The sequence below is a fragment of the Pollachius pollachius genome, assembly GCF_949987615.1.
Source record: "Pollachius pollachius genome assembly, chromosome: 9".
Classification (NCBI taxonomy): Eukaryota; Metazoa; Chordata; class Actinopteri; order Gadiformes; family Gadidae; genus Pollachius; species Pollachius pollachius.
Genome location: NC_136942.1, coordinates 13,512,319 through 13,524,893, shown reverse-complemented (window position 1 = coordinate 13,524,893; position 12,575 = coordinate 13,512,319). Strand labels below are relative to the sequence as shown.

General features: G+C 48.5%; 1 protein-coding gene across 2 annotated transcripts in view; it reads right to left on the bottom strand.

Annotated features, from left to right (window-relative positions):
- Positions 1–12,575, bottom strand: part of hipk2 (homeodomain interacting protein kinase 2) — a 78,342-nt gene that overhangs the window by 56,637 nt on the left and 9,130 nt on the right. For both annotated transcript variants that reach the window (XM_079742665.1, XM_079742666.1), the window contains exon 2: positions 4,322–5,633. In XM_079742665.1, the coding sequence (XP_079598791.1) occupies positions 4,322–5,633 (1,312 nt within the window). The remainder of the gene's footprint in view (positions 1–4,321; positions 5,634–12,575) is intronic.

Genomic DNA, 12,575 nt, shown 5'->3' with positions numbered 1-12,575 from the left:
GTCGTCTTTCACAAGAGCAGGAATGGGATTGCTTGTCTAAAGCTGCAACTTCACGTAACTTCACGGGAAACAGGCAACATAACATAAGATGTTGATATTAAACAGGATAGAGCGACAAGCCTGACCACCATACATTCAGATCGCCAAATACAGTTTAGCAGATTTCTACCTTCTAACGACTTAGTTTGGCGACACAATCAAACCACCAGACAGGTCTATTTCAATTGACGGTCTAATGTACCGTGTGACTGTCAGAGATTCTAGCATTAGCCGTTGGCATTTTTTGTTTACTGCTTACATAAACACAGGCATGCACTCTAAAAAGTACGGCAGGAATAGGCTTTCATGTTACGAGCTGGAGTTCTGCAGTCCCCAGGGAGAAAACAATACGTCCTGCATCACAACAGTAATTTTTTCTTTTCTCCAGTAGCAACCCACTAAAGTACCACTAAATTCTGATTGGTTGATGGTGATGGGGACAGACATTAAATCGCATTTTCTTTTGTAACTGTAAAGGAGGCTCATTTCTCATGTTTCTGTTATAGGAGGCTGATGCGCATGTGCACTCATGTAAGGAGGAGACGGCCAGTGTTCATGCTGAGAGCAAACTCAATCTGTAGATAATTAGGTAGAGAGCAAGGCAGAGAAGGGGTGGGAAAGGGATAGAGAGGGAGAGAGAGGGAGAGGGGGAGGAGAGAGGGAGAGATTGTGCGAGCAAAACAAGCAGAAGACAGAACAAGTGGAAGAGAGAGAGAGACGTTAGCTAGAAGGTGAGACAGAGAGCGAGAGACCAAGAGAGACAGAGCGAGCGAGCTAGAGAGAGAGAGAGAGTACAAGCAGTAAAACAACAGGCAGACAAAGAATGCCTGCAGAGTAAGTAGTGAGGTGGCATCCTGAGAAACGGCGATGATGATGATGATTTTGGACACTGAAGCCGACAGCCAGTTAAGGTCAGATGGGCCTGTTGTTCTCCCCGCACCCAGTGCTCCTCCTCCTTCCAGCGCCTCATGTCCAACAATAGCAAGCCGCCGCCAGGCTAGCAAGCGCCAGCTGTACTGCTTGAGGGAACTTTACATAAACTCAACAGAAAAAACCTACATAATGTCCGGCCGCTGCAGTCCTGCCTTCGCCTCATGCCTTTCATCAGCGAGATAAACAAGCAGGACAAGCAGGCCCAACCGGGAAATAGGAATAATCCCTTTATCAAGCCCAAGATAAGCACACAAGGCAGATTACCGATTACATCATTTAATATAGGAGCGAGGAGAGAAGAGAAGTGGGGTAGAGGAGAGTAGAGGAGAGGAGATGAGGGAATGGGGGTAGAGGAGAGGAAAGGGGTGGAGAGGAAGAGGAGAGAGGGATAAGGGAGAGGAGAGAGGGGAGAGGGGAGAGGGAGAAGTGGGATAGAGGAGGAGGAGATGAAAGGAGAAGGGAGGAGAGAGGGAAAGGGGCAGGGATAGGGGAGAGGAGAGAGGGAGAGGGGAAAAAGGAGGGAGAGGAGGAGAACCTGAGGGGGGAGAGAGGAGAGAAGTGGAAGGGGGGAGGATAGGGAGAGGAGAAAAGGGGAAGAGGAGAGAATCGGGAGAGGACAGAAGGGAGGAAGAGAGGAGATGAGAGGAGAGGAGAGGAGAGGAGAGCAGCATGTCAGTAGCAAGAAGGTTAGGGGCATAAGGGGATGTAACCAGGATTTTGAGACTAAGCACATATCGGCTATTGGCGCTAAGAAGGGCTAACTATAACTAGGATTAACTATAATATCATTAGAATAATTCAATCAACTAGAACTAAAAAACATACCATTAACGAGGTAGAAAGGGGAGCCTCAGCTGGTGTATTTAGCCACCCAGGTGGTTAAATGCTGCAATGCTGTCGGCACGCAGTGCGCAGGAGACATGGACAGATGAGTCCAGATAGTGTACACAATGCTTGTGCTCACAAGCCAGCAGAGCGTGGCGGCGGTGTTGAAACACTAAAAGCAGTACGAGGGCCGCGCTCGCAAATGGCACGCCTCTTGTTTACCTTGAATAGTTTTATTTGCATGAGTCAACCTTGTGGAAAATCCATAACTTATCTGCCAGGCACCGGCAGCAGTCAACAACCACACACACACACACACACACGCACGCACACGCACGCACACGCACGCACACGCACGCACACGCACGCACATATACATACACACATAAAGATAAATACACACACATACACATGCACATACACACACACACACACACACACACACACACACACACACACACACACACACAAAAACAGACACACACACAAACACACTAGCCCTGGGCGGCATACAGTATCTATGGCATGGTTAATGCAAATGGCAAGCGATGGTGGATCACATTACCTGCTAAAAGGGGACAAACTAAAGAGGAGTATTGGTAGAGAGCAGTATGATATGAGGCCCATAATGGGCATTGGATAACACCACTTTCAATTTCATCGGTGAGGAATGATCTCTCTGTTTGAGGAAGGGGTGGAGGCCAGCCATTCATGCATAAAGGTTTACCCCCGCACAGCGCTGCATTAAAGTATACTAGATCTGAAACGGGTCGGACCTCATGGTAGTCACAGAGTCACACTGTGTGACTGAATGGAAATAGAGAAAGTGAGAGTGCGGTGATATCAAATGAACCCTGGCGACTTCAACTCTGTCGACCTAAACTGTGTTTGCTGCGACGGATGGTCTTTAATGGCATATCGAGTTCCAGCCTATGTCAGTCCCCTTTGGTCTTAGCAGGCCACGGCGGCAGCGAGCAGATCATAACGTTGATCCGACAAGCCCGGTCAGAGTGCATCATTACGTGCAGCACCAGCAGAACACTACGCCCCATGTGTCCCGGGGCCCCCGCCCCCCTGAAGAGCAGTCATCTGCGACTGACTCTGTCTAAGTTGTCTGCTTATCTTAAAATCATCAGGGCTGGGCTGATGTTCAGTTCTGAGCTCGTGAACTCGTCGTGAACTCGTCGTGAGCCCAACAGGCGGCTGAACTTTGTTTCTTTTTGGTGTGTTCAAATTGCCTGCATTGCACTGCTGGCCCGGCTCCTGCAGAGGTCAAGCTCTGAATTGATTGTCAAATGACAGATGTCAGCGCCTACACAGAACTTCTTCATCCGTGAGCAGCATGGAGGCCAAGATGTCCTATCTCACATTCTCATATCTCCCTTACGCCCCCTGACACTGACACACACACACACACACACACACACAAACAAATAAACTGTATTTTAAAACACATGTGCCTGTTAGCACAGAAAGCATTCAACAGCTTTCAAGGAGGAAGTGCCTTAAACAAAACAACACACACACACACACACACACACACACACACACACACATGGACACACACACACACACCCACACCCACACCCACACACACACACCTGTTCTCTCCCACCTCTACCGCCAAAACAAAGATTGTGTTGTGTTGTGTTTCAACGTTCACACTCTCTGAGCTCTGCAGCAGATGACCCACAGCACCACCTCCCCGTGGCTCCGGGCCGTCAGAGAGGGAGAGAGCAAGAGAAGGAGAGAAAGAGAGAATGGGAGAGAGGGAGAGGGAGAGAGCAGGAGAGAAAGAGGGAGAGAGAGAGCGAGAGAGAGAGAGCAGGAGCGAGGGAGCAAGAGAGAGAGAGAGAGCAAAGGAGCTCAGGGAGAAGCAGTGCTTTTTCCAAAGAAGTCATCTGGTTCTAATGCTAGGCCCTCTGGTGTGGATTACAGGCCCATATTACAGGAGAACTCAGGCTGACCCCTCGCCTCCATCCTAGGGGGGAACAGGAGCCAGTCGGGGCAGTGGCAGCACCGTGGGGGGTTGGAGACCCACTGTATGGGTGGGTGAAGGTGGACAGCTTAGAGGAGGTCGATAGAGGCCTTCAGGCATGTAGTCTCCACGTGTGATCAAGGATCAGATTTACTGTTTCAGAAGTTCAGCAAACAGAAAATGAAAGAAAGCGACTTGAAAAAATATCCTCAAGAGAAAGAGGCGGGTCAGATCCCTCCACGTAGCAAGACGTGGGGTGAAGGCATTAGTGTAAAGGCCTTACCAAGAAATAATAAGTAACCATTGTAGACATTGGTGGCCCTTGTTAAATGACAGGTGACGACTCAACTCGGCACAGCAGCCCTGTGTTTTCACACAATTTCCTCAACCATCAGACCTTGTCCCCACACATCAACGCACACATGCACACTCGAGACACAGCGTGGATTTCAAAACACAAGGCTGCGTTAAACTAGTGTGTATTCAAACTAAAGTCCTTCAAACACAACCGGCATTGCGTGTGTATAGCAGCCAAAACGTTCTTACCGGTAGTATCTGGACTGCAGATAAGTGGAGCAGACCGCCTTAGAGATGTGACTCGCCGAACCAAAGTCGATGACCTTGACTCTGTAAGGCTGCCTGGAAGGGTCCACCAGCATAATGTTCTCCGGCTTGAGGTCGGCGTGGATCAGACCGAGGCTCTTGAGCTTCATGAGGGCCGTGGCCACCTGCTGCAGCACCGGCCGGATGTACTTGAGCGGTAGCGGGCTGAACTTGTTCTGCTTGAGGAAGTCGTACAGGTTCTGCTCCAGCATCTCAAACACCAGGCACGTGTGGTTCTTGTGCTGGAAACACTCGTAGGCCCGCACAAAGTTGTAGTCGTCGGCGCACTCGGTGCTGAGCCGCGCCAAGATGCTGACCTCGATCTGGCCCTGCCGCGCGTACGACGGGTGGTTCTTCAGGATCTTGATGGCCACGATCTCGTTGGTGCCCCGCTTCCAGCACTTCACCACCTGGCCGAAGGTGCCGCGCCCCAGGAACTCCAGCACCTCGTAAGTGTTGGTCATGGAGCACAGCACCTCGTGCTGCACCAGCTGGTAGTCCCCCTCGTTGTTGGCGCTGCTGTTCTTGGACGTGGCGGTGGAGTTGGCGGTGGCGGTGGCGGGCGCCGCCCCTGCCGCCGCCGCCGCCGCCGCCGCCGCCGCCGCCCCGCTGCCCGCTCCGTTCTGGATCATGGCCGCGCCGCCGCGGTCCTCCACGAGCTGCACGCTGCTGTTGCTGTTGTCGAGCTCCTCGCTTTTGCGCTTAAGCCCGCATCGCTGGTACGTGTCCAGGAGACTGACAGTACTACGGCGGGTCAGGTTGTGGACACCCCCCCCACCACCAGTGCTGCCTCCTCCTCCTCCGCCTCCGTCGCTGCAGTTGCTGCCGCCGCCGCCGCCGCCGCCACCACCGCCGCCGCTACTGCTACCGCTACCGCCGTTGCCTCCGCTGCTAGCGCTACTGCCCAGCAGTGACCCCGCGGCCCCTGAAGTGCTGCTGGCTGAGGCGACCACGATGTGGCTCGCGCTGGCTGGGAAGATAAGCGTCTGTTCGTAGTGCAGCGTGGAGCTGGCCACCTGCAGGGAGCTGCTGATGCCGAAGGGGGCGACGCTGGCTGACACGTTCTTGCTGCTGCCGCCGCCGCTGGTGCTGCTGCTGCTGCTGCTGCTGCTGTTGTGGCTGTAGACTTTGCTGTGCGTGCCGTACCCTGTCATATCCCAGTTGCAACTCTGCTCCACTTTCAGTTTCTTCACGCTAAAGAAGGCACTTGACTGGAGCGTGTGAGGGGGAAAGACTTGCACTTGCGAGGCCATACCTGTGAGAAGAAGGGGAGGGGAGGGGAGGGGAGGGGAGGGGGGGGGGAGGGAGGGGAGGAATAGACAGAAAAAGGAGAGGTTAGGAATTTGCGACTGCGTTTGAAACTTGAGTGCGAGGCAGATGCTTTAAATAACGACGGCTTGGGGTCGCGAGAGGTCATTGAATGCATCTTCTTTTGTTGATACGTCCGCTTGATAGGACCGAGTTAAGAAACATAACTGACCTCTGAACCCTCAACTGACATTTTTTGCTCTAGAGATTGAAATCACTTTGACATTAAGACGAGGTATGCAACACTTAACGTGGCATGTTATGAAGCATACATTAGCAGCTATATGTAATTGCATGGGGATGGATTGTTTGCGATTGTAATGTAAGAGGCTTGACATTTTGTTACATAACCCAGTGCGTTGAGCACATCACTGATGCATAGGCAGGAAATGCCATTTTCCCACTGAAGGAATGTATTTTCACAAGAAGTCTCGTAAACTATCGCAGGCAGCTAAAAGTATACAAAAAAGGCAGAATGATTGCAATTTCCTACTAAAATATTAGACATGTCTGTTGCATGTAGGACAGCATAATATTCATTTTGGATAAGGAGCAAAATAAAAGGCATTCAACAATGAGATATGTCAGAGGGAGACACAGGGGTATCTGAACTCTATCTATCAAAGTGTACTTCCTCAGGAAAACAAAAAAAAAGAGGTGAAACTGCAGAGAACCTCTGCTATGAGCTTCTGGGAACAATCTGCCTCAGAATAAGCAAACCCTTTCCAAGCAAACAAACAGCACAAAAATAGGCCTTTATCTTGTTGTCAAACCACTTGTTTGTAACTCTGGAATGTTTATTAAAGTGCTAGGTTCATTATATGAGATGTGTGGTAATGCAAGGCTTCAAACTGAACTCTGATTTAGTTTATAGCTAACAACCAGATAAGTTCCATCTGTCATTTAAATGTACACGCATAATAGAAACCCTTATAGTTGATATTATGTATCCTCATTAAAATCCCAGTCTCACACAGACAGACACACAGTTTGGAGCCAAAGATTCAATGAAATGTATACACAAATTGCAAAACTGAATAATTTGCTTTTCTGGTCCTACTACAAAAAAAATGAATAAAGAAAATAAAATTCATCCTTAAATCGCAACTACACATTTTCCAGTCATTTTTTCATGCTGATTCAGAATGTTTCCATTCTGTGGAAAAGTCATCACCATTAAGCCTGGTCACTTTGTTATTATGAGCCCGTCTAAGTGGCAATTATGATTAATTCAGTAGAATGCCCTAGTGAATTGAGTCGTGTCCCTATCCCTGTTCTCCGCTCTGGTCTTCACCGTGCTGATGCTCCCTCCTAGCCTAGTCTCACTAGTCATCTCGATGGTCATCTGGTCTTAGCCCCAATACTACTAGGATTGCTGCTGCGCTGCACATTAGCGGGTTAGCCGTAAGCCTAGGAGTTGCTGCGGCACCTTCTTTAGCATAGCATCCCTATGGCTACGATGGCTCCCGGCGAAAGCCCCCCCTACCCTAACAACATGTGTTGTCAGAATTGCACGCTTGTCCCCCAGACTAGTCATTAAGACGTCCATTTTCCGTACGCTTGGTCGGTTTCCATCCAATCAAGGTATGGCTGGTAAGAGGGAGGTAATGTAGAATGTCCGCAGAGCTATTAGGGGCAGGGCTCGCTTCTAATCACATAAGCCCCGAAGGCCAGATGTCACTCCTTGGATTACCGATTCCTGTGCCGGGACTTTACGCTAAAAATAATTTGAATGATGGATGGCGTCATAGGGCAGTATCAACAGTGTGTGACCGAGACCCTGACAAGATAATCACAGCAGCAGACCTAGGGATAGCAGAACGGGTGGATGGACACAGAGCTGGCTGCTCGCTCTCATGGAACATTCCAGCATTATGTCCCACCAGGATGATTGCGGATGACCATAAGCGCAGTGGGCTTTTGGTGCAGACAAGTCCAGAACCCCCAACAAAATAAATGCTCATGTTATTATTAACAAAAGATGCATGGTTGCTCTTGAGACTGTGGTTTATCATTAAGCTTGACCGGACTATCCTGACTGTCCTAAACGCTCAGGGCCATAGTGTACCTCATTGGGAACATCTGAGTAATGAGTGCTTAGAAATGAGTGCTTAGAAATGTATTATGTCAGGGAATTCTGCGCAGGATCTAGTTGCCAGTAAAGGGTTCCATTATATCCAAGACAGTTAAAACTTAAACTTGTGTGAAACCAAGGTAAGTTTAGAAAAAAATTACCTAAAAACAAAAAAGGCTGAAGTGATTATCTCATCACAAAATACAGAGGGTTTATTATTTATTTAAAACAGATTAAAATTGAAAAGCCAATTAAATTGCTGGTAAATCACAATTCTGTGCCACTTTTGTACAAAAGTATTTATGATACTCGAGTTTGAATAATCACAGCCACTTTAGTGTTTGAGAAACACGTTGCTGGCCGTTCTGTTAAAAAACACCCCCGTCTGAGAGTTTATTTGAAATGTTTTACGGCAGGCATATAAAGTGTCAAGGCCTATTGTTCTAACATTTACAATGCTGGAATGCCTTGGGCTGCTCCAGCCTTTCATTTAGCATAACTTAAAGAGCACAAAGTACCCACACACTGTAATCATGCATGCCAGATCCGTCTTCCCACTGTTTGGACGTGGCATGTTGAAATGGTAATAGTCAATGTTTTCAGGGAGATTACTTCTCTGTCAGGGGTTTGTTAATCTCCTTTTTGTTAGGATCAGTCCCATTTGGCCTGGGAGGATAGGGGTGGCTGTTTAAGGAGCTGGATCTGGGCCTTTTGGAGTTTGGGGAGAGGGGGGGGGGGGGGGGTCCTCATGGCTCTGTCCGAGTGTCTCTGTCCAGGGGATCTGTTTCTGTTTCCGAGGACGGTAACCCATAGGCCTTTTTTATGCTGATGCTGGTTTATGATAAACAATGCCAGTGCACCCTGCAGCTGTCAGTTCTGGTCAGTTCAACCAGCTTCAAACAAGATTCAAGGCAAACAAAATGTATGTCGACCAGGGTAACAGATAAAACCTTTACTTTAAGAGACAGGGAGTACCTTTTTATATAAATAGATGGTAAATGACTTGAAGCTACTATATCGTCTTTGAAGAGCTCTCCGAATGAGGGTATGGATGCCCACTTGTTCATGTCTAGCACTGAACTGCTTTGGATGGATGTCACTCAGAGACGGTAGTCGGCTGCATTGGTCTGGCTGTAACTGGAATGCTTTGATGAAACCATATCATCAACCGATACATACGGGGAGTGGTTAATGAAGGCGGTCTCTAGCTATCTGGGCGAAGCAGTATCTCCCCCTGTGCATGTTACAGCAAGACAAGGTGCTTCTCTGTGTAACTTTCTGCGGCTTAAAACGCACTCGCACAGGCACACACACACACATACACACACGGTCTGTTTGAGTAGTTAGTAATAGATTGAGAGGGGGGCGCTCCGGGACCAATTTGGAACCCACGGGGTGTCCATGCACACTGATCCAGGCCAGCGCTCGAGTCTAGAAGGACATTGTGCAGACAGAGGCGCCCCCCCTTTGCACCAGGGCACAGGTGGCACTGTAATAAGGGGACTGAGAGGCGGTGGGAGTCAAATCAAGAGAGGTGAGGAGATAGATGGATGGAGGAGAGGTGCAGGGGAGGGGGGAGGGTGAAGGCTAGGGAATGACAGGCCCTAGCGCTGCATAACCGGGACAGGCGAAGGCAGGTAAGACCAGGCCGCTCTGAAAGGGCTGGTCTAAATCACACGGTTGACTGCTTTTTACAGACAATATGTTCCCTGAGGGGCGAGGGCGCCGCTGAGAAGGAACATATTGTCTGTTTCAGGCCGCCCCGGTGTTACCACCCTTCGCTTGTCCTGGGAGCGTAGAGCTGGGGCCTGTCGTTCCTCAATATATACCCCCCTATCAACCACCACCACTACCTCCATCTCTCTCTCTCGCTCTCTCTCTCTCATCCCTGCTTATTTATAGAATGATGCACCGGGGGAGCTGCCAGGGAAGAGGCTGTCTCTCTACGTCACACGCTAGCCCGGGCCGTCTGCCGCTCTGCCCCGGCTTCGCGCTAGCATCCTAGCGTTGAGCTACCGGAAAAGGCCTCAGCTCACCTTCTACAGCTCACCTAACAACAGGACGTAAAGTAGCCACCGCCCCGTAAAGATCGGATGGTCAGGGGATAAAGAAGGGTGGGAGCCCCCCCTTTGCTCATAATCATCTTCAGCAGGCGGCGTGTCTATCAGCATGTCCGTTCCTGTTTCCTCTCAGAAGCCCAACGTGTGAATCGGGACACGTCGTGAGATCACACTTCAGGGGTCAGCCATCGTATAAAGTCATTTTTAGAGGGATATATGTTCTAAGATACAACATGTGCTAAGACATATACAGCATATGTTCTGCCTCTCGTTTAATCACACTCATATACACACTCACACATACGCACACACACACTGCTGATAAGAAACTCCTGTGTCCTCCGTGTGACACAACAGCTGTCTCCGCACGCCCGCACCTCCCTTCTGATGAAGCGTAGAACAGTAAAAGGTACTATCTAAACGAGAGATGAAAAAGTTATCGCTGCAAGAAGCGGCGAGGGTGGCGAGATAAGCGGCCTGTTATGCACATGTTAAGGGTCCCCATAAAACAGCTTGTGGGAGAAACACTAGTACGTCGACTGGGACTGGGTGCTGCTGCTGAGGTCTGCTGTAGCTGAACCAGTAAGATCCCCGGGGGGAGGGGTATGGAGGGGTGGGGGGGTCGGGAAGTCCATGTTCCAGTTAGATTTGTTATTAATCAGATCACGAGGGGAGCAACTGTGCAAAGATGGGCACCCTATGGCCCCTGGCTCACACAGAGGGACAAAACACGAGAAGACAGACAAAGAGAAAAGGGAGAACGAAAGCAAGCAAGAAAGAATAGGCTGAAGAGGAACGGCTACAGCCTACTCCTGTGAAGCCTTGGCTTTTGGATATTCAGGAACCACGATTCAAAGGCGCTTATTTTGAATGCGCTACGCAGCGCTGGCTGCCATGAATGAATTCTCACTATGAGTACTGCAAACAGGACAGGGCCAAGCAGGGACACCACACACACACACACACACACACACACACACACACACACAAACCACACCTGATAAGCAGCTACTCTCCACTGTGCTTATCATGTAAGCGCAGCGACATGCTAACAGCACTTTACGCAATGCTTCCTTCATGCCATTAAGATCTAGTACACAGTGACAGTTGAGTACACTGCATGGCATAGACAATAGGTGGACAACCCAGAGAAACCGGAAGCATAGGAAGATATATAACATGGAAACCATAGCATATTCTTGACTACAATTCTGAGAAATAGACAATTAGAGAATAATGAAGAAGATTGTTCTTAACAGTATATTTTTTCTGTGGGCCAACAGATGAAACAGAGGACTTGGGGAAATGGATAGTAAAAGCAAAGATTGTCACAACAACTCTGACAAGATGTTTTCCTGATATAGCTTTAACAAAGGCGCCCTGGTCTGCCAACACAAAATCAAGAAAATAAACGCATTGTGAACACCCACATACACACGTGCATGCTCGTGCACACACACACACACACACACACCCCCACACACACACACACACACACTTATAGTTTAATTTCTACCAATCAAATATCTTTCTCCTCACCAGTCCAAAATTATAAAATGATAGATCAAAGCTTAAAAATAACAAACAAATTGAATGAAGCAAATAACACATTTTAATCAAACAAATTGAACTTTCTTTTCTTTATTTTTTTATGATTGCTACATTTTAAAGTCTAGCTATTTTATTATCAGGCAACTAAATCAGCCGATATATTCCAAACAAATATACAAGTTCTGAGTTTTTGAATTAGATTATCCCCCGCTAACATAATTATCATGGGCAAGTTTTTAATGAGCTGTTGCTCTTTACCTTTTGAATTTACATAATGGGATCATAGCAAGTTGATTCTCTGAGGGAAAAGAAAGACGAAAGTGGAAAAAGACATAGCTAGAATAATTCATGACCCCCACCACCAGGGATGCCACAGTACTAGGATTTTGGTAGTCTCTAGCAAAACCAGTACAATTCAGCAACTATGGATTGCTAAATTCACAGCCGGCAAACTGCTTTAATTACACTCAAACTGTAACACAGGTGTGAGTTAGAAACTAGGATGTCATTATGTCTAGTAATGTATTGAATACCTAAAAACACTTAAATCCATTAAAATGTTATTTGGATTTAAGTTTTTCAAACGAAACAGACATTCTTACCTTTCTTTTAACGACAACATTACAATTGATCTCTCAGAGGCGGACGCTATGCAAGTGAGTGTGCAACCAAGCAGACAAGCTGTATGTATTTACATGTCTGTCTGTGAACATGTCTACAAAAGGCCACACGCTTTCTCCTCCTTTAATGTAGGTCTTGCGCGTGTCCTCCAAAACAGGCATTGTCGCTTGGTTAGAGGGGCTGCGAACGAAAACCCCCTTCAACCCCGTCCGCATCACACCTCCAGAACAACCTCAGGGCCATTTGGGAACCGGCCGTTGCCCGACAGCTCTTGGCCGGCCAATGAACCCTCACCGCTGAGGACGAACCCGTCCAACCAGCCCAAGTGCTCAGGGACCCGGGACTCTGGGTGCCATGTTGTCAAAACAAGCCTCTACCCTTCAGCTAGCCGGCTCGTTTGAGTGCTGCCGAGTTGTCGCGCTGCACAAACACGCAGTGAGAATGTGAGCAATGTGTCTAGGTTTATTTTTTTGCATTTTTTTAATTGTTTCAATGCTGAAGTCCATATCGTGGTGGGGATCCATTTGAGGACAACGTGAACAAAACCACGTGCGTTTTCTGATTTGGGATTCGTAGCACACGG